This window comes from Alosa pseudoharengus, unplaced genomic scaffold (assembly GCF_046254945.1).
Source record: "Alosa pseudoharengus isolate Yale_2024_CS ecotype anadromous, Long Island Sound unplaced genomic scaffold, YU_APseudo_1.1 YU_APseudo_1.1_scf_15, whole genome shotgun sequence".
In the NCBI taxonomy this organism is placed as follows: Eukaryota; Metazoa; Chordata; class Actinopteri; order Clupeiformes; family Clupeidae; genus Alosa; species Alosa pseudoharengus.
In genome coordinates this window covers 6,777,450-6,796,939 of record NW_027468620.1, presented here as the reverse complement: position 1 = coordinate 6,796,939, position 19,490 = coordinate 6,777,450, and the positions used below count along the sequence as shown (strand labels likewise).

The window sequence follows — 19,490 nt, the reverse complement described above, 5'->3', positions numbered from 1 at the left end:
TCCCTCATTTTCTCTGGTCTCTGCTTCACCATAGTGGCCCTGGTGAGTGATGTCATTATCACTGATGGTTTCTCCTCTCAGCAGTGTCTCAGTCAAACAGCAGCACAGCAGCACCAGCAGAGCTCCACAAGTCTTCATGATGACACTGGACAATTCTTCTGTCTTCTTCCGGTGTACTGATTCTTATTGCTGTAGTTCTCAGACATATATACTGTGACCTGGCTACATATTACCAAGTGGTGTCCTTGGGACAAGCAGATATTCATTAAACAAACACAATCGTAAATGATGCACACGTGAGATGTAATCCATGTGCCTTGTTGTTGAAAGCAGCTCAGGTGTGTGTTGTTGGTCAAAGTAGTGATAATATCACCATAAATTGTACCCTACTGCCAGATAAGCATCTTCAACCCTCTAAGGAAGAGGATGATCTGCACTTTAGTAATCATTGCAAAGCTACTTTGGTTGATGATCTCAGGCAATAGTACAAATTTATCAAACCCTGACCTGCCTGCATCTCTGTGAGTGGGTCAGACCTAATGCCTTAGCATGGATCTTCATGAGAGATATTAATATCACTGAATTGAACTTAAGTCTAAGTAGAACTTCAATGCAGGGTATAAATGCTCAGCATGCTATGTGTATAGGATTGTGTGAGAAACACAAGTTTGAAATTACATGTGGATGAGAATGACTACAGATCCAGAAGACTTGTAGAACATGTGCTTGTCTGTTTTCTGTTGAACAATCATGGAAATGTTTACCTTGATATCACACAAAATTTTACGGGCTTTTCCCAAATCACTAAAGTAACGTTGACGCAGCGGTATAGTACCAGATAATCAGGCAAGTGTTATTTAAATAAACTCCTGGTGTATTTACAAACTTTTCAATGCCTCGTTTTATGAGTAAAGAACGTAGTTGTACTACTGTAGAAGTTTCGTACCATTCAGGGCATTATTAGTGGGGTAATTTACGAGATAAAAGTTGGTACCATTACGACTGCAGAAACTCATTAGTTTCTGACAGCGCTACTCGACCAGGGTTCAACCAAGGGAAAACAGGTTCTGGGAGGGTGTTTGGCTCGGGGTCATGGTGCAAAGGACCCTAGGGTGAAATTACTCCGAACCATCGCTTTAAGGGCAGAGTGAGAAACACATGTGAATGGACCGGTCCATTTAAAGGTCAAACTTGTTACTGTTAAAGACAGTTAATGGACGAAGATGGATGTGTAGAGCATAATTGCAATCAATAACAACACACTACACTGAGTAGCCCAGCAAAGTTGAAAGTTGTGAGCATGGCTGGATTAATTTCTGTTTCAAAGTTTCTTGCTGTTTAAGTTTGTGTTTACACGTGTCATCGGTTGGTTATGACCATAGACTGTATAAAATAGGTTATGACAAAGGCAGGAGATAAGGAGTCAATGGAGCTCATATCTGCTGCTTTATTAAGATCAAAGGCTAACAAGTTACAATGCCATCAGTCTTACACTCATAAATGAAGGTGTGTATTTGAGTGTTATTGTCCATGTTTCCTTGTTGTTTAGCAAAGGGTTGATGATTCCGGGACGGGACACTGGGTTATTTGTTAAACATGTGTACCACAAGCGTGCCAAGGTTGAAGTGTTGGAGCGGTACTAATTGCATTAGTACCTTATGTCACACCTCTCCTGGGGTTCTACCTGACTATTGCTTAAGAAATCCAAAATGCACAATCTGTCCATTACACTGTGTTTTTGTTTTGTTTTCTTCTTACTTTTTAACATCTTCCCTTACAAAAAAATAACTGCATTACTTCAAGTGTCAAAACTACAGTTGTCTGAGTGTCAAAGCAGTTTTGGAGGAAATATTTGCAGTAGCCTACTGCATTTATTGTTGTCTCTGCACAATAACAACAACGTTGAATCTAATCTAATTTTGGATACGAGAAAACTGCAGCCTACTTTGTAGCCTACTGTACTGCATAGTTAGGCTACTGTTAGGCCTACAGAAATGCAGTATTATGGAAATGAAAATACTATAGGTACTGTAGGCTACTGCACTGTAGCCTACTGTAGTAGGCCTATAACTGCACTTTACTTAGAAAAAACTGCCATAAGGCCTATGCAGTTATTTTACCAAAAGCAGTCAACTCTAATATTTAATTGGACTGTCTTTTGCATAGTTATGGTGCACAAATCACGCATTTACCACAGCACTGTTTGCTAAGATCTTGCATGAATCTATGCAAGTTTATCAATTTCCGTCGTAACCATCGTTTACTGTTAGCCCTGGCAGCAAATGTAATTGGCTGCCGCTAGGGGCGCGTCTAGATTTCTAGGCTAGTTTACTGTCGTAACCAGGCGCTGCTTAATCACATTAAATGCGCAGAACGTGGGCAGGATTGAATACCGCGAAGTGCACTTTTATCACACGGGGGACCGCCCGGTGTCTGTGTTGTCACTTTTTTTATGGTAACGTTAGAGTAGAAGCGAAGCGATCAACTTGTGCATCGGCGTTGAGGACGTTGCTGTTTTATCTAAGGAGGATTAACCGTCCATCTCATTTTTACGCCATGAGTAATTCAAGCTCTATATCCAAAGGTAGTACAAATAGCCTATACTTGATCTGTTTGGAATATTTGATAACGTTAATGCTTTCCAGCTACAAGAGGATCCTCATGTGATCCAAGTGACGTCAACGTAGCCTAACGTTAATGTTAGCAAAGCTGTTTAGAAACGCTAACATTATTTTGAATAGTAAAACAACAGTCCACTGGCGGTATGTTTAGTGCCAGGTGGCGGTGTCTTTATGACTGATTAAGCCCACGACCAAAGAAAGTCTGTAACGTTAATGTTATTGTGCCCAGATATCGTTCACGTTAGCAAAGATGTCTTCTTTCGCAACTGTGGTGGCTGGCTGGCCAGTGGCCAGATAAGTTAACGTTAACCGCTAACGTTAACTAATGTTATATTATAACTTGAGGATCTGCAAGCAAAGCTGAAATCTGACTGTAGGCCTACCAAATGTACAGCACTGCGTCAGATTTTGGTTCATTGACGCCAACCGGCGAACAATGTACACACTGATCATGGTGTAGTATAGATAGACAGACTGTAAAAATAGTGTGTTTTGGCTGCCATACTTAACTGTTAGCGGCTAACGTTGTGCCAGAGATAGGTTGTGCTAAGTCGAGCTAGCAAGCTATCCCGAGTTGATCCTGCTAACATCCTGACCTTGAATTACCATGCGCTTGGATAACTTCTGCACGCACTACGAAACGTACTGAACTCAAATTTACCTTAAATTACACCTGAAAACATACCAAAACCTAACATTTTAATTAAGGGGCACTTCATTTGTAAAACAGACTCTTTTTATCTTAAAATTCAATTTCAAGGTGTAGGTGTGAAACCCCTTTAATCTTACATTTAAGGTGTCAAGTAAGGGGTTCCCTTTATTTGCTGTGATTGATGTGTTAGTTGAGGTGTTAATTCAGGGATTCCTTGATTAAGGGGGGAATTGAGGGGTAAATTCAGTAGGCTTCTCTCCTTAATTTATACCTAACCTTAATCTATACACATTTCTACTTAACAAAATGCTTTCTTTTGATCTTAAAACCCTTCTCAATTTAAGGCATTTAAAAGTGGTGAAATTAAGGGGTTTTATTTTGCAGTGATGGGTCGACCAATCCAGGCGTTGAATTCAGTTGTTCATTTGTTTTAATTGCTTTGCCAGTAGTAAATCCACATGTAACGTTTATTGTTGGTTAATGTTGGGTGATTTATCTTAACATAACGTTATTGTATTTTTTTTTCTGTTTTTTTCTCTCTCTCCTCAGCCGAATTAATAGCGGCCTTCTCATTGACCGCCGGAGCAACTGCGGTTGGCATCCTGGTGTACCAAACATTTTTCTCCAAAAGTAAATGCAGTAAGCCAAAGGTGAACCTGGATTTGCAGAAGGACAATCCGAAAGTGGTACATGCGTTTGATATCGAGGACCTGGGAGACAAGGCTGTGTACTGTCGCTGTTGGCGTTCCAAGAAAGTAAGTTAAGGCCCAGAGACTTTGATGGGGCTGAGAGATAGATAGGCCCACCCTCAGTTTATTAAAGAACGCCTTGCTTAGTTGGACATTAGTTTTCTTTCACTCTTTCAAATAGATAATGTTCATTATGGCTGTTGTATATAAATTTGGATATGTTGCTAAGTTATGTGTTGTTATTCCATTCATGTTGCTGAATGTTATTTTCTCTCTCTTGCTTTTAATTCACTCTCCTGTAGTTCCCATACTGTGATGGTGCCCATACCAAACATAACCAAGAGACGGGAGACAATGTCGGCCCTCTCATCATCAAACGCAAAGAGGCGTGAGGGCAAAAGTCACAAGCTATGATGTCAAGCCTTGGATGTTTTCGCTGTTCACAAACGCACACCAGTGTCTGTCTTAGTCTGTTTTTGTTTGTTTGTTTGTTTGTTTGTTTGTTTTTCAAATTGGGATTACTACTTCTCTTTCAATTCCTGCAATGTCTGGTGATTTGTCAAGTTCTGTGTCTGCCCTTGTCTTTGTTAACCAGAGAGGGAGAGGGGAGTGAAGAGCCATTGGTCTTTTGTGCAGAAGAGGACAAGCTTGGTCTGACCTTCCTACTGTCCATACACTAATGTGATTGAATGTGTAAACTGTGATTGCTGTGCTTGCCTAGTGCCTGGTTTTCGTATGTTTTATTTATCTGTGTGTGTGTGTGTGTGTGTGATTAGTTTGCTAAAAGGCATTCTATATTTGCACTAAGCCATCTATGTGCTGCTTACAGTACGTGTAGGAGAGTTGTCTTATAGGTCTTGGCCACGAAAGTAATCCTGTGGCCCTGTCTATGTTCAGGGGTTGGATTGGCACGGAAAGCTCTTCAACGGTTCATGTCTGTCATCTTTCAGTTATTGCAGTGTGTGGATGTATGTGAGCTTGTATTTCTCCCTGGAACAATGCTTCCTAGTTAATTTAATGTGAGAGATGTCTTTACAGCATCACCCTCCAGCACGTAGCCTTATCTCAATCATTGTCATTTATTTGTTCTGCAGTGTTATTCAAGAGCAGGGTACATTTTTGTCTTAAACAGCCCGAATGTGGTCTTGTTTGGTCTAAAATGAGAGAATTCCCTCAGATAATCCAGTTCCTCAAACTTAGTATGTTGGCTGTAATGTGCTTTGTTGCCAATCCACTGAAGGGTACATATCTTTTTTTCATGAGAATGTGGTTTGTGTTGTCCTCATAAGCTGCCAATTCAGTTAACATTGGCAAACATGGAAACATACTTGATACCAGATATTCAACTGATTTATTTTAGTGGACATTGCTTGGTCAGGTTATTTACTGAAATAAATAATATGTCAACCTACTTCATAGCATTACTGACCCGTTGTCTTGCACTTGTATCCTAGTATTTTTCTATGTCTGAGATGAATTGTTGCCCCATTTATGTGTTTTTTCCTTCTGCATTTTCTGTAATCTGAAGACCTAGCTACCAAATTCTTCAATCTGTCAATCAGTTGAAATTCTTCCGCAAGATCTATGGGGTGTACATCTATTTCATGAGCTTGAAGGTGTTTCTTCATAGCATGGATCTACTGTATTGGTTAAACTTAGCGTTAAGTGATTTATAAAACATCCATTATTCCCCTAAAGTAGTTCTTGTTTGTACGCAGCCTGCTACTACAGCTGCCGCTTCCTTTGAAAGCAATCAGTGCAAGAATGTGGCAAGTTGTGAGTTGTTGATCTGAAAGACTTTTTTCCTCTTGTTCATCACAGCTTCATGAGATCAGGGTTGTGTGTACATAGAAGAGAGAAGATAATGGTAAATATATAGAGCTGTTATTAGCTTTTTGGCTCCATTATGTATTTTTTGTATTATTTGATTTGGTTTATTATAAATATTAAAAAGCATTTAAACCAAGTGCAATACTCATGTCTTCATTTGTTGGTAGAATATAATATATTTTATTGTCATTGGACAGCCTAAGCCTTGGACATCTAAGCTTATGTATGTATGATTGAAACATTATTCAGTGTAACACCTATTGTATCTGGACATGTAGCCTATTACCAGCTCTCACACGTCTTCACTTCCATCTTCAACCTTTTCCTGTCACAAGCCATCGTCCCATCCTGCCTGAAATCTATCATCCCTGTTCCAAAGAAATCCACCATTGACTGTCTCAAGGATTATTGCCTAGTTACTCTCACACCTGTCATCACAAAGTGCTTTGAGAGGCTGGTTCAGCATCACATCACAGCCTACCACCCCCCTCGGTTTCGACCCACAACAGTACGCCTACCGAACAAACAGATCCACTGATGCCATTGTCACAGGTCTGCACACTGCTTTTTGGCAGCGGCGGTGCAATGTGAGAATGCTCTTTGTGGATTACACCTCGGCTTTTAACACCATCATCCCAGACATACTGGTCACCAAGCTGTCAGCATTGGGCCTTCCTTCACTCCCCTGCTCCTGGATAAGGGACTTTCTAATGAACCTCCCCCCAAGACAGTGAAACTCGGCAGACCTTTCCTCCTCCCACAAACTCAGTAGGCTACCAGCTCCCCTCAGGGCTGTGTGCTGAGCCCCCTACTCTATTTCCTCTATACTCATGATTGCACTCCCACTTACCCTGAGAACAATCCACAAATTCGCTGACGACACCAATGTGGTCGTGTTTCAGACGGTGACAAAGCAAACTGCAAGAATGAGGTCGAGACACTGGTGCTCAGGCAACAACCTGATTCTGAACACCACCAAAACCAAAACATCATACTGGACTTCAGGGAAAACAGAACCGACCACACCATCTACATTAACGATGTCACAGTACGATGTGTACAGAGGGTAAACACTTTCAAGTTTCTTGGCACCCACATCTGCGGACCTCTCCTGGTCCGAGAAGGCAGTCACCCAGAAGGCCCAGCAGCGAATCCACTTCCTGAGGGTGCTCAGGAAGAACACTGGGCAACAAGCTGCTGGAAACCTTCTACACTACAGAGCATGCATTGAGGAGCTTGCTGACATCTCGGTGTGTTTACCAGCTGCACTGAAGCAGACAGTGAGGTTGCAGATTGCGCAGAAACTGGTTGGACGCCTCCCCACCCTGTTGACATCTACAACTCTCGCTGCCTCAGTAGAGAAATATAATCACAGACATGCCACCATCTGTTTGACCGGTTTCCCTCGCAACATGGTGAGGTGCATCAATTCCAGGACTAGACTCAGAAACAGCTTCCCATAACCATAAATCTGATCTCCCCCCACTACCATTAGCATTCCATTTTGACGACCTGTCCATTGTTTAACACTAGGCTACCAATTTATTCTGTTTTTATGTTGCATTTGCACTTTAAAGCGAGGACTTTGCAAGGACTTTTCCCATGGCAAATTATGATGATCTGATCTGACTTGCGCTTAGCCATAGCCGATATTGTTTTCTTGAATGTAGGCAATGTCGGGTGCGAATGTCTTGGCACGAATTCAGGATGAAATGCACTGATAATCAATTACTTGAATTTCATGATTCACCTTGCTATAATTAAACGAGATTAACAACGTCTATTTCAGACAATGGGCATGATCCCTGGTGGGCTATTAGCAGTTCTAGAAACTAATGTCGAAACGCATAGACTAGGCTAACTGACCTATCTGTTTTTTGAATAAATGTGTAACTTACTACGGGGCGGAGAGTGGGCGAGTCCTAAGGAAGTGGGACGTGGCTAAACGGTATTTTCCATTGACAGTGCTGTGAACGATGAGCACAACTGGCTCGGCGCCTCCTACACACGCCGAGACAACACACTCGAAGTCAGTCAGCTGTAAACCCGGACTGATAGACTACTCTAGCCGGTTGACGGTTTCCCCTCAGCGGTATGACAGCGGCTATTACCTACATGTATTGTTATGTTCCGTGACTTTTGAATAACCGAAGCACCACCAAACACTGGACGTAACATGTCAGAGAAGTCAGAAGAGACGAACTCCCTGGCACCTGAGCGAGGTCGAGCCCCGGACGGCGACGAGAGGCGACTGAATGGATGCGTTCCACTGTCACATCAGGTGGCCGGACACAAATATGGCATCAACAAAGTGGGTTAGTTGGCAACACAATATCACCTAAAGAGTGTAGCCTACTTACTAACTTGGGCTACTTCAAAATACCACTCACGTATTTTAAGGAGTTATATAATACTTCATGTGTAGGCCTAGCCTACGCCTAGATTAGTGAATAAAACATCAATCAAGCCTATTAGGCTTATTAATGGCAAATATTCAGCTGTTACTTTTTTCCATTACAGATCGGTCAGCAAAGATTTTATACACAGGCTAGCCTAGTCTTGTAGGTTCTTGAATAATTTGTGCCTGGTGTCAGTTAGTTTATGACTTTATGACAGGCTATGAGTCAGAGAAGGGTTGGCTGTGGATGAGGTTTGGAGTTTGTACCTGCTGGCTATGTTGGTACGACGCGTTTGCTCAGGTAGCCTGATTGCTTCACTGACAGGTATCCATTGCCTCATTGCAAGGAACCTAGGCCTAGGCCACACAATAATCACCAGTAGCCTATACTCTTCTGTCTGCAGTTAATCATTATGAAATGTAGGCTTAGCAGGTTTTTCTCCCATGTGTCCATTCTTGAGAGTAAGCCTAGTCCTACCCAGCTCATTGCACAGTCCAAATAAAACACAAATAATATGTGTCTTGTAAATAGCCTATAGCAACAGGACTCTTTCCCTGTAATGTTTATATACGTGTAATTTTGACAAAAACTAACCAACCCCAGTCCCCCAGACCGCACTCTTTTTTGTAAACCCTGGAAGGTTACGGCCCTGGTGTGGAGTTTAAGCTGACCTGCGGTTCTTTGGTCGTTGTGGGAGTGATTGCCTCAGCAGCAGCAGCGGGCCAGTGTTTCCTGTAACGTGGGCGTGGGTGTCCGTCGAGTGTGGCCCAGCTGAATGAGTTTGCGCTGAGCGCTCCACTCCCCGCAGTCAGCACCTGACCCAGGCAGGGTCATACAGACACTGTGTGCTCAGCACTCACATTCAAGGGGATTTCTGAACAAAGCGTGTGTAAGACTGTGAGCGTGTGTGGGTGTGTGTATGTGTGTGTGTCTGAGGGTGTGAGGAAAAATAAGCTGAATAACGCATAATGTTCCTGCAGAAGCATTTAGGAATTACTGGCTTCAGATAATGATGATGTATATAAGCACTTAAGTCATATAGTTATGACATGCTGTAAAACAATCACTAGATAGTGGTACAACTGAGTCCAACAGAGACTTAGAGAGAGACGAGTTCAAGCAGTCATACAGTTGAATAAATAAATATTACGGTATGTAGCTGGTATTTAGTACTAGCTGTTACACCAAACAGGGAAGTGACTTGACTTTTGCAGTAGAATGTAAAAGAAATGTCCAGAAAAGAAAGAAAAGGGCTACCATGTGCTCTTCCATCAGGTGATGCTTTTCTTGGTGTGTTGTGTGCCTGTGCTGCTTGGAGAACTGTGGGGATTTGTTGGGCAACTAAAGTTTGATGCTTCTGTGCTTGCAGGTATCTTGCAGCATCCTGATGGCACAGTGCTTAAACAGCTTCAGCCACCCCCCAGAGGCACTCGAGAGATGCACTTCTACACACAGGTAACACACACACACACACATGCGTGCACACACAGGCATGCGCGCACACACACACATGCAGACACACACACACACACACACACACACACACGCACATTCACTGCGTAATAACAGTGAAGTTCAATAATAGAATTCTATCCAAGGGCCTTGGTGTCTGTTGCAAGATTTCAAGAACGCTGTCTTCCTCTGTATTTTTTAAACTTCCTTGTACAAAAGAAAAATCATGTAGTGACTGATAGACCTCTAGGTTTGAGATGTTTGATGTCATATCAGTTGGTGACCTGTTTGTTTCTTGTAGCTATATCATTTCCCTTTCATCAGCACTGTCCACTAACAATTAGCACCAATTCCAATAGGTTTTCTAATCTGGCTCAAAACATCCTGTTTCCATCGTATCGACAATGTGTGTCAGTAGATAAAAAAACCATCAGTTGTCAGTTTGTCTGTCAACACCTTGCTTTAAGAATACATTCATTAACATTCCTGCATTCACAAACATCAACAAACTTAGAGGTGGTTGACAAATTGCTCTTTGTATCTTAAGAACTGTTAACAAAATATTGAATAATTAGTTAAATTGAAGAGCTAGGCATTTGTGCTTTCATGTAAGGCAGTGGTCCCCAAACATTTTCTTCTGAGGGCCAGCTCATGCCTGGCTCTAAGAGGGCCAGAGACTCACCTTAGTTGAATATTCCATTACATTTAATCATAGGCTACTGCAATTTAATACTATTGTTAGCTGTGTTTATATTGCAATAATTCCATATCAGTATAAAATGTAGCTCAAATGAAATAATACTAGTAAAAAAATAGCATTCCCAGAAGTATTAGCAGGGAGTGTATTTTATTCAAAATGTGTGAACTCTGAACTCTGTGTCTTTGCATACACAGCTCAAGTTGTGAACAAGCAATATCCTACAAATAATTTGAAGTTCTCAAACTATGAGAGTTTTATGAAGTGCTGGCAAAAACATCTGAAATGACCACTTTCTCTCACCTGATGAGAACTTTGTGAATTGTGAATTTGTATGAACATTTGAATGAGTGAATAAAAAATAGAAATAATTATCCCAGAAAGTCCCAGAAATATGACTTGAATAGAAGTTAGTTAGTTATTAACAATTAATTGATAAACTTTTAGAATACTTTGAGCACTGATACAGTCAGCGCCTCTTACCTTGTTTGCAGGTAGGCCTACATTTCATTCCGTTTTCGATGGCAAACGCGAAACAGCGCCAAAACAACCACCAGTGTATTACATGTGTACTGTTAAGACTCACCATAGAGAATGAATGGGGGAAATTACGGAGGTTATAGTTTGACGATGTCGTAGTCCCATGCGGGCCAGATGCTATATACCACGGACATGTTTTGGGGGGCCACCCAAAATCAGGTGGCGGGTCGTATCCGGCCCGCGGGCCGTAGTTTGGGGACCACTGAGTAAGGTAATACCACATGCCATTTATAATGCTTTATCGATGTTCATCACAATCCATAAGGTGAAATGGACATTATTTTCCTGGTTCTAGTTAGTAGTGTTGAGGACTATGTCAAGTGTGTGTGAGTGTGTGTGTGTGTGGTTGTGTCCTCTGTCTCTCTGTGTGTTTCTCTCTCTGTGTGTGTGTGTGAGAGTGTGAGAGTGAGAGTTTCCTGTGCATGTGTTTGTGTGTGAGTATGGTGGCGTGTTTCCTGTGTGTGTGTGTGTGTGTGTGTGTGTGTGTGTGTGTGTGTGTGTGTGTTTTGATGTTGATGTAATTTATACCTGTTTGCCTGCCGCAGGTGTTTGCTCGGGACTGTTCCGACCCTCAGGTGTTATCCCTGCGGCCGCACGTTCCCGTATTCTACGGCACCTGGGCATCATCAGACTCACCCAATGGTAATGTCCTATAGCGTCTATAAGCAAATCTCTAGTGGTCAACATGTTATAAGGATATGACAACCCAAGAGGGCAATCAGGCAGGACGCGCTTTTGGAGTGAGGCCTTTTTTATGTTTCGTATTGGCAGTAAGCGTTTTACGCACTGCTAATGCGCCCAGAGCGCCTCACGTTTTGTGCACCTGCTGCGCCTCGTGCTTTTGCAAAGGCGCTCTGAGTGTCTCGAATTGAAAAAAGTTCAACTCAAAGTGGAAAAGTGCCCACGTTTTTATGAATACATAGTGCACCTCGCATTTTATAAGTGGCAAAGCGTGTTCTGTCTGATCGCCCCCTAAGACAATTCCTCCAAATAAATGAATTGTTGGACTATAATCTTTGATTAGATTATGCTGTTCTTGTATGTAGTGGATCTGTTATCAGTTACTTTACACTTTTGCATAGAATTCCAGAGATAACCTGGCCTTACAGGGCTTGTTTTACCTGTTTGTGGTTGGCTGCAGCATATACCTACTGAACAAGTTTATCAGGCGGAGCTACATGCAAAAGGTGTATTAACTTGCTGTGAGAGGCTTATAAAAGTAATCAACAAATGATAGGATTGAATGACCTCATCTGTTAAGCAGGTAGTCTGCAAATTGAGAGTTGATCATTACCTCTCTTAAGCAAATAGACTTACCTTTAAATGCTGCTTTGTTGCAGCCTGCTCTAAGGGGTTAGGCTAGTCTTTGTAGTCTATTGGGAGGAAGATCAAATTCCAACTGAACATACATAAAGACGTTTGTGAGTCATGTTCATTTGAGGTGTAAAAGGCATTATATGTACATGCATGTTTGTAGTCACAACAGAATTCAGGACCATGTTCATTGTTCATATTAAAGATAATAATAAAAAAAAAAACGTTTGCCAAAATTCACAGAAAGTTACCAAGGTTGTTAAATTGTTATATTAAGAGGTGATTTGGCATTTTCAACTTGGCAGTAGGCCAAAATTATGAAAATGTGTGTATTATTATCTTGAATGAATAAATATGCATGTTCTGAATGGATCTATACTGGCAGTATTCAGACATGAAATCATACTGTAAATCTGACTTTTACATTTCTTGTATCTCTGATTAAGCATTACATTCTCAAAGCAGCTTCAGCTATAAGAGTAAACTAATAATTGACATGATTGAAACTAGGACCTACTCTGTAAAGAGAAGGTGTCGTTAATCATTTAGGAGAAGCCCCTCTAATCAGGTCATGACATTACAGTCTCATGGAAATGAGACCAAGACCTGTTTCTACTAGATCCTGCCACCTGGGTTAGGGCACAGAGAACCTGTTTGGAGTGGCAAAGAGTTATCCCGATGTTTGTTTCCTTGAGCTCCTTTTAAGGTGGGGAAATGTGATAGCCATCAGTATCTCTGCTTTGAAGGTTTCATTTCACTTGTAAAGTTCACGGTCCCTCAGTCTGGTTCCGACCTTCTAAGATTCTGTCAAACAGTAAATTAATGTTCAAATCAAGCTGAAATGTGTCTTGTGTCTTGGGATGGATTTGTTGTAATACACAGAAAATGGAAGGTTCTTTTTTCTGTTTGTACACGGCAGAGTAGAGGGATCAATAAAGAGGTGTTGTCCTACTGGGTGGGCTATTGTCTGAGGGAGTGTCAGTAGTACTGGGTGGGCTATTGTCTGTGGGAGTGTCAGTAGTCTGTTTATGGTGTCAGTAGTCTGTGGAAGGTGAGCTTTGGAGTCTTCTCACACAGACAGCCTCAGAGAAGCACTGATTTCTTTCCGATTTCCTTTCTATGTGCTTGATTCTTCTGTTGAAGTGTGCATGTGTTTGGAGGTGTGTGTGTGTGTGTGTGTGTGTGTGTGTGTGTGTGAATCATAATCACTTTTCAAGATGTGTCTTACTGGTCACTAAATGTTTTCTTTTGTGTCACATCTTGTTATGCATGGGCAACATTGCTTCATGTATCCCACTGAAACCTCATACAGAAACTACAGTAACTAAACTAATTAAGCACTCAAAGAAGATAAAGAAAAGGCTGAGACACACTTTGTTTATCTGCATTTGCTCACTCGGAATTAACAGACAACTGTGTGTGTGTGTGTGTGTGTGTGTGTGTGTGTGTGTGTGTGTGTGTGTTTTGTGTGTGTGTGTGTGTGTGTGTGTGCGTAATAGAAGAAGACTATGACACTTATTTCCTTAAACATACTTGGTGCAGCCGAGCACTACGTCACCTTTCCGTGCTGCTGCAGCGGCCCGTCTGTCTGTCTGTCCATCTGACTTTGGCCTCTGGTCCCTTCTGCTCGTAGAGCTGTACCTGAAGCTGGAGGATGTGACGCGGCGCTTCTCCAGGCCGTGCATCATGGACGTGAAGGTGGGCCGCCACAGCTACGACCCCCTGGCCTCGCCCGAGAAGCGCCAGCAGCAGATCAGGAAGTACCCGCTGATGGAGGAGATCGGCTTCCTGCTCCTGGGCATGAGGGTGAGGGAGAGAGAACTTGTGTGTGTGTATGTGTGTGTGTGTGTGTGTGTGTGTGTCTGTGTGGATGTGTGCGTCCGTTCGTCCATGCGTGCGTGCATGCGTGTGTTCGTCTGTGTGTTCATATGGGTGCATGCATGTGTCAGTCTTATGTCCATCTTGTAACTTGTTTCAGCTCCTCCTTTGTGTCTTCTTCACCCTGGTCAAGCAGTCTAAACTGTGTTTGCCTGGTTAGCTGTCCCTGTCTCTCTGTAGCTTTTTCCTCCAAGCTATCACTAAACGATGACGAGGCCTAGAGCTGAACTGAGCGGCCGCTTGTCTCATGACCCGGCCGTCACCCAGCAACATGACAGAGGAAATGTGATTAGACTTTTATGGTCCCATAGTTTGCACAAAGGGAAGTACTATCGGATCAATGGTCCAAAAGCTCCACCTCACAGTGCAAACAGGATAGTTAAGACTGCCTGTCACTGCAGCTGCTAAGGCTAGGGCATCGTGCTTGTGGTTACTTTGTGTTCACTTGCTTTTGCCTGCGAGTTTGACAGAGGGAGGTTTTTGTAGAGTTTCTGCTGATATTTATATTGCAGGTTGTATACAACTGAAAGACCCTAAAATAGATAGTTGACAACACTGTGAAATAATTGATTGTTATCCAGTGGACATTGTTGTCTGTTTTGTCAGATGCTAGTTAGGTTTGTCAGATGCCGGCCTAGTTACCGATTGGTGTCTGACAGGTTCTGTGTGTTGTGGTTTTGATGTTGTCATGGTGATCCAGGGCTGACCTCCCACTGGTCTCTGGCATGTCATCACATCACTTCCTGTGTTCTCAGTTTGACGCCAGCTTCTTTAGTGCCCTTTACACCCCCCGCTCGCTGTCCTTTTGCTTGGCCACTCATTTTATCGGTCTTCTGTCTTCACCTCTATTCCCTACACTCTCTTTCCCCCTTTCTTTTCATTTCTTTTCAATAAGCATCTCATCAATTTCACTCCCGTTATCTCTCCCTCTCTCCTGCTCTTGCACTCTCTCCTTCTCTTGCTCTCTCTCTCTCTCTTTTTCTCTCTCCCCCTCTCTCTCATGCCCACTCTCTCTCTCTCTTGTTTGCACACACAAAGATACATAAACAATGTTGTCCCTTCGCTCAGTCTCACTCAGACAGTTATGGAAGTGAATTTCTCTCATATGGAGATCAAATTGATCACCTGTCTTGTGCTTGTGCAGACTGTGGTCTCCGAGACATTCCTAATCAGTCTGCCACAGTGGCAGGCGGCTGCATTGAAAGTTGTTGAGATCAGGCCGACATTATTGCTCCCGGCTGCCTGTGACAGCAAAACTCAATCTCTGCCAGAGAAATGAAATGGCCTCTCTCTCGCTGCAAATTGAATAAAGTCATACTGTTGTTGACAACCTGGCAGAGCAGAAGACTGAATTATGAGTAGCTGACTTTGTGTTGTTGGGGTAAGGATTTAGTGTTAGAGTGGGTGTATCAGAGTGCACACAAATGCAAACTTTGTTGTTGTTTCTGGGTGAGTATGTTGACCCTTCTGGCCTTGTCTATCACTAGGTATATCAGCCAAGTCGTGACTGCTACGTCTGCCATGATCAGTTCTTCGGACGCAGCCTGGGAAAGGACACTCTGGCCGGAGGTAGGGTTGCATCCATTCTTCTTAGACAGTCTCCCTGTGAACCCTGTGACCTTCAGTGTTCTCTCTCTCTCTCTCTCTCGCTCTTTCTCTCTCTCTCTCTGTCTCTGGGATCAAGGTAAAGTGTGGAATATGCTTTCTTTTAAGTTTCAGACAACATAACCTTTTTCTTAAAATGGTGTGTGAACAAAAGTCTGATTTCTATTGCTGATAATGGCATCCTGACATTTGATTGGTGATATATGTTTTTGTACCATGGTGCTGGTCTGGTTGGGGAAGGGGGGTTATTTAGGTTTTTGAAGTGTTTTTGATGTAATGGTTCAATTAAGGCATTTTAAAAGTCTCTCTCTCTCTCTCTCTCTCTCTCTCTCTCTCTCTTTCTCTCTCTCTCTCTCTCTCTCTCCCTTGTCTTGTCTGTAGGTCTGGCTCAGTTCTTCCATGATGGCGTGAAGCTCCATAAGCAGACCATCCGTCTCTGCATCCGCAAAGTCCAGAACATTCTGCGATGGTTCGAGAGCCAAAAGCAGCTTCACTTCTACGCCAGCTCCCTGCTGTTTGTGTACGAGGGCGCGTCGGGCGCACACACAGAAGCAGAACAAAACAACAACCACCACCACCACCACCCACCGCCTCAGGAGTCTTCCCACGTGGGATCCCCAGCCAAGAGCTCCTGCAGGCGGGGAGGCTGCGGCAGAGACCTCCCGGACAGTTTGCAGAACGGAGGTCAGACACATGGCTCAGCCCCTTGTCTGAGACAGAGTAACGGGAATGTGGAGTGTGAGGAAGAGGAGGAGGAGGAGGAGGAGGAGGGAGAGGAGGACTCAGGTGGATGGCTTGAGGAAGAGGGAAGTGAAGGCCACGTAGAAGTGAGGATGATTGACTTTGCCCACGTCTTCCCCAGCGAAAGCCCTGACGAGGGTTACATGCACGGCCTGAAGAACCTGCTGTCCACTCTGAGAAAGATCATCCAGGACTGACCAATGATCAAGCTCTCCTTTTTCTCTATTGCTTCCTCTCTCCCCCTATCTCCCATGTTATCTCATTTTCTCTCTCTCTCTCTCTCTCTCTCTCTCTCTCTCTATCTCTCTCCATCTGTTCTTGCACCTTGAGTGGGCTCATCTCATAATCACTGGTTGTGTCTGTGTCTGATGGAAACATATGGGTTTCACCCTCTATCTCAGGTAGATTTTTTTTTACCTCTAATCTGGATTGTGCAATTTTATGTATTGACTTTATGCAACTGTGACTAATTTAATTAATTTATAAACGTAACCTTTTCTGAAGATATATATCATATTCTAGCTGCACAAATAATTGTAGCTGTATAGTTTTAAGTTTCTTGACTACGTTGAGTGTAGTTTTACTAACATATGCCCTTTTATTTGTAAACTCTCCAATAACTGGACAAGAACTGAATTTTGTAAGTGTGAGGAGGATTGGATATTAATTTTTTGGGGGTGTAGATAACGTTATTGCCATAACTGACATTGGATCTTAACTGATTGGAGGTGTAGGTAACATTACTGCCATAACTGAATAGATCATGAAGTCAGATAAAAGTAGACAGGCTTACTGGAAGACAGCATTTGCTCCAGATTTTATGGAAAATTGATTTTATGGAATCTCTCTTTTTTTTTTTTACATTTGGGGCTGAATATATGAGGAGCTCCTTCCAAAATGCTATAATCACCAGTTATAAGAATAGGAACGTGTAATATTTATTTTAATTTATTTAAGTTTTTCAGCCACTGAGCTGATTTGAATTAACATTTGTATGATATTTTAAAATAGTATTCTGAACAGATAAGAAGTACAGTTCAATTATTTTTAATTTTTTAATTGTTTTACAAGTCCTTTGTGGCTGTTTTGTAAAATTAAAGCTAATTACAACTTTTGCAATATTAATTGCTTTCTCACAAGACAGGGACTCTCTACTTGAAGGCAAAGTAATTCATGAAAGAACCATACTGACTTCTTCAATGTGAAACCCATCATCACATTGTCGCTGTCCTCAACGCTGTTAAGTAAAAGCATTTGAATGAGTCTTTGTATCATTGCCAAGCTTGTAGTTTCAGCTAATGCCAAAGCCCAGTAGAACCAGACTGCAGGAGATTCTGTTTATGTTATTGATGAACCGTGTGACAGTAAGGCTCATCATGTTGAATGTAGTCCTGATAATTGCTTTATAAAATCTTTATCTGATTACTATATTTATATTTACTTGACCCCAATTGAAACATATTTAATTCACACACACACACACACACGCGCGCGCGCGCACACAGTACCCACACGCACACACAGACACTTCATATTTATTACATTACTTGAAGGATGGACATATCCTGGAATGACACATGTTAACTGTAATATTTCAACATTTATGTTTTATTTGTATGTTTTATTTTATTAATTTCTATGCACATAAGATGTATCTTTCAGGTGGATATTTCATTGCCTTTCTTGACATTGAGTATATGTCTCAGTGATGGCAGCACTTTTTTTTTTTACATTGTACGGTTATTATAAATGTTCGAATAATTTAAGGTTGTCTAATGAATAATGTCTAATGAATTAATAAAACTTTATTTACCAGAGTTATGACATACAAATGTACACACTTGCACACACACAAATGCATACACGAGACGAGTGCAAACACAGAGTATGTTCTCTACAAACACACATTATCTCTCTCTCTCTCTCTCTCTCTCTCTCACACACACATGCACGTACATGTTTAGGCTATGGTAATACTCTGCAGGGCCCTACATGTTTCATGGCATTGCTGTTACCATGAAGTGGAGGCATGAGTTATGAAATGATTTCAATCCATCAGAGAAGCTTTAGCTTTCTTATACAAGACCAGCACATTTTACCTTAATACCTCACGCTGGATTCCCACAACAATTGCTTCTTTCACTGCTATTCTGCTAATATCAATAACAGAATTAGAATTGCATCCTCTGGTACAGTGTTGTGTAGTAATGCATTACTCAGTCAGTAGTCATGTTTTACTGTAATATTATTACTTTCCCCATTAACTACTAGAGTAAGAGATTAATATTTATATTAGGTCAGTGATAAAAAAAGAGGCAGCGGAAATTATATAGTAAAGTAACTAGGAATGTAATTACTTAAGTACTAAAAAGTTTCACTTTGGAAAATGTTGCAATAAGGCCATTGGTGGCGGTCCTGGCAGAGTCAACATCATTAATGCATCAATAGCAGCCTTTGACAATCTGATTGATTATTTTCCAATAGATAACTAACCCTCATTCAATGTGTAAACAGATCATTTTGGAGGAACATTATGGAAACACATTATGTGAATTGTAAGCCTACATCCAGGGTTACTTAATATCGGCAGTGAAAGCTATTTATTCTGGTAACGTATTAAAGCAACACCAAAGAGTTTTTTGTACCTTAAAATAATGTTTCCAAAATCGTTTCAGTGGTTCATCAACTCGTAACAGGGTGAACGGCACTTTCTGCATTCGCTTCGCGGCCCTCTATCGGCTATAACCGCACTATGTAAGTTTGCCGGATCGGGTAGCGGCTCTGTAGTTTGATGGAATGAGACATGAGAAACTACAAATTTGACTTGCGTCTGATGTCGCAATATATCGTACTTTCATAAAATCATGCAACATATTCTACCTTGTCTGTGGACATTGTTATTTGCAAAGCCGCGCTGGATAAACAAATAGTGCGTGCGACAGAGGAAAAGTTATTTGGTGTTGCTTTAACACTGAAAGAAAAACCCTGTAAAGTTAAAAAGCCGTTATTATGACTGCCGCGCAGCGAAGCGGCGGTCATATAGGTTTAGTCAGATTTTTTTTTTTTTTTTTT

The 19,490-nt window shown here is 41.9% G+C and overlaps 2 protein-coding genes across 5 annotated transcripts; both read left to right on the top strand.

The window, feature by feature from the left end:
- The first annotated feature begins 2,371 nt into the window (after positions 1-2,371).
- cisd1 (CDGSH iron sulfur domain 1) lies at positions 2,372-5,928 on the top strand. The gene is made up of 3 exons (XM_076285374.1): positions 2,372-2,584; positions 3,823-4,028; positions 4,265-5,928. The coding sequence occupies exons 1-3, from the start codon at positions 2,557-2,559 to the stop codon at positions 4,352-4,354; spliced, it is 324 nt and encodes a 107-aa protein (XP_076141489.1). The 5' UTR covers positions 2,372-2,556; the 3' UTR covers positions 4,355-5,928.
- A 1,837-nt stretch (positions 5,929-7,765) lies between these two features.
- On the top strand, positions 7,766-18,235 carry ipmka (inositol polyphosphate multikinase a). Of its 4 annotated transcripts, XR_012986987.1 has the most exons (7): positions 7,766-8,107; positions 9,561-9,646; positions 11,426-11,522; positions 13,828-14,000; positions 15,560-15,641; positions 16,059-16,819; positions 17,563-18,235. XR_012986987.1 is itself a non-coding variant. In XM_076285371.1 (6 exons), exons 1-6 carry the CDS (start codon positions 7,969-7,971, stop codon positions 16,613-16,615), a joined length of 1,134 nt encoding a protein of 377 aa, XP_076141486.1. In that variant the 5' UTR covers positions 7,766-7,968; the 3' UTR covers positions 16,616-17,305. The 4 variants fall into 4 exon arrangements, 3 of the variants coding, with proteins under 3 accessions (XP_076141486.1, XP_076141487.1, XP_076141488.1); XM_076285371.1 differs by lacking the exon at positions 17,563-18,235 and having other exon boundaries at positions 16,059-17,305; XM_076285372.1 differs by lacking the exon at positions 17,563-18,235 and having other exon boundaries at positions 7,957-8,103; positions 16,059-17,305.
- The last annotated feature ends 1,255 nt before the right edge of the window (positions 18,236-19,490 follow it).

What these genes read in the sequence shown, in the direction of transcription:
- cisd1 (XM_076285374.1), top strand. Translation starts at nt 2,557, where the DNA reads ATGAGTAATTCAAGCTCTATATCCAAAG. An exon ending in TTCAAGCTCTATATCCAAAG is followed by an intron (nt 2,585 to 3,822) that starts GTAGTACAAATA and finishes CTCTCTCCTCAG; the next exon opens with CCGAATTAATAGCGGCCTTC. An exon ending in GCTGTTGGCGTTCCAAGAAA is followed by an intron (nt 4,029 to 4,264) that starts GTAAGTTAAGGC and finishes ACTCTCCTGTAG; the next exon opens with TTCCCATACTGTGATGGTGC.
- ipmka (XM_076285371.1), top strand. Translation starts at nt 7,969, where the DNA reads ATGTCAGAGAAGTCAGAAGAGACGAACTCCCTGGCACCTGAGCGAGGT. An exon ending in ATATGGCATCAACAAAGTGG is followed by an intron (nt 8,108 to 9,560) that starts GTTAGTTGGCAA and finishes CTGTGCTTGCAG; the next exon opens with GTATCTTGCAGCATCCTGAT. An exon ending in ATCATCAGACTCACCCAATG is followed by an intron (nt 11,523 to 13,827) that starts GTAATGTCCTAT and finishes TTCTGCTCGTAG; the next exon opens with AGCTGTACCTGAAGCTGGAG.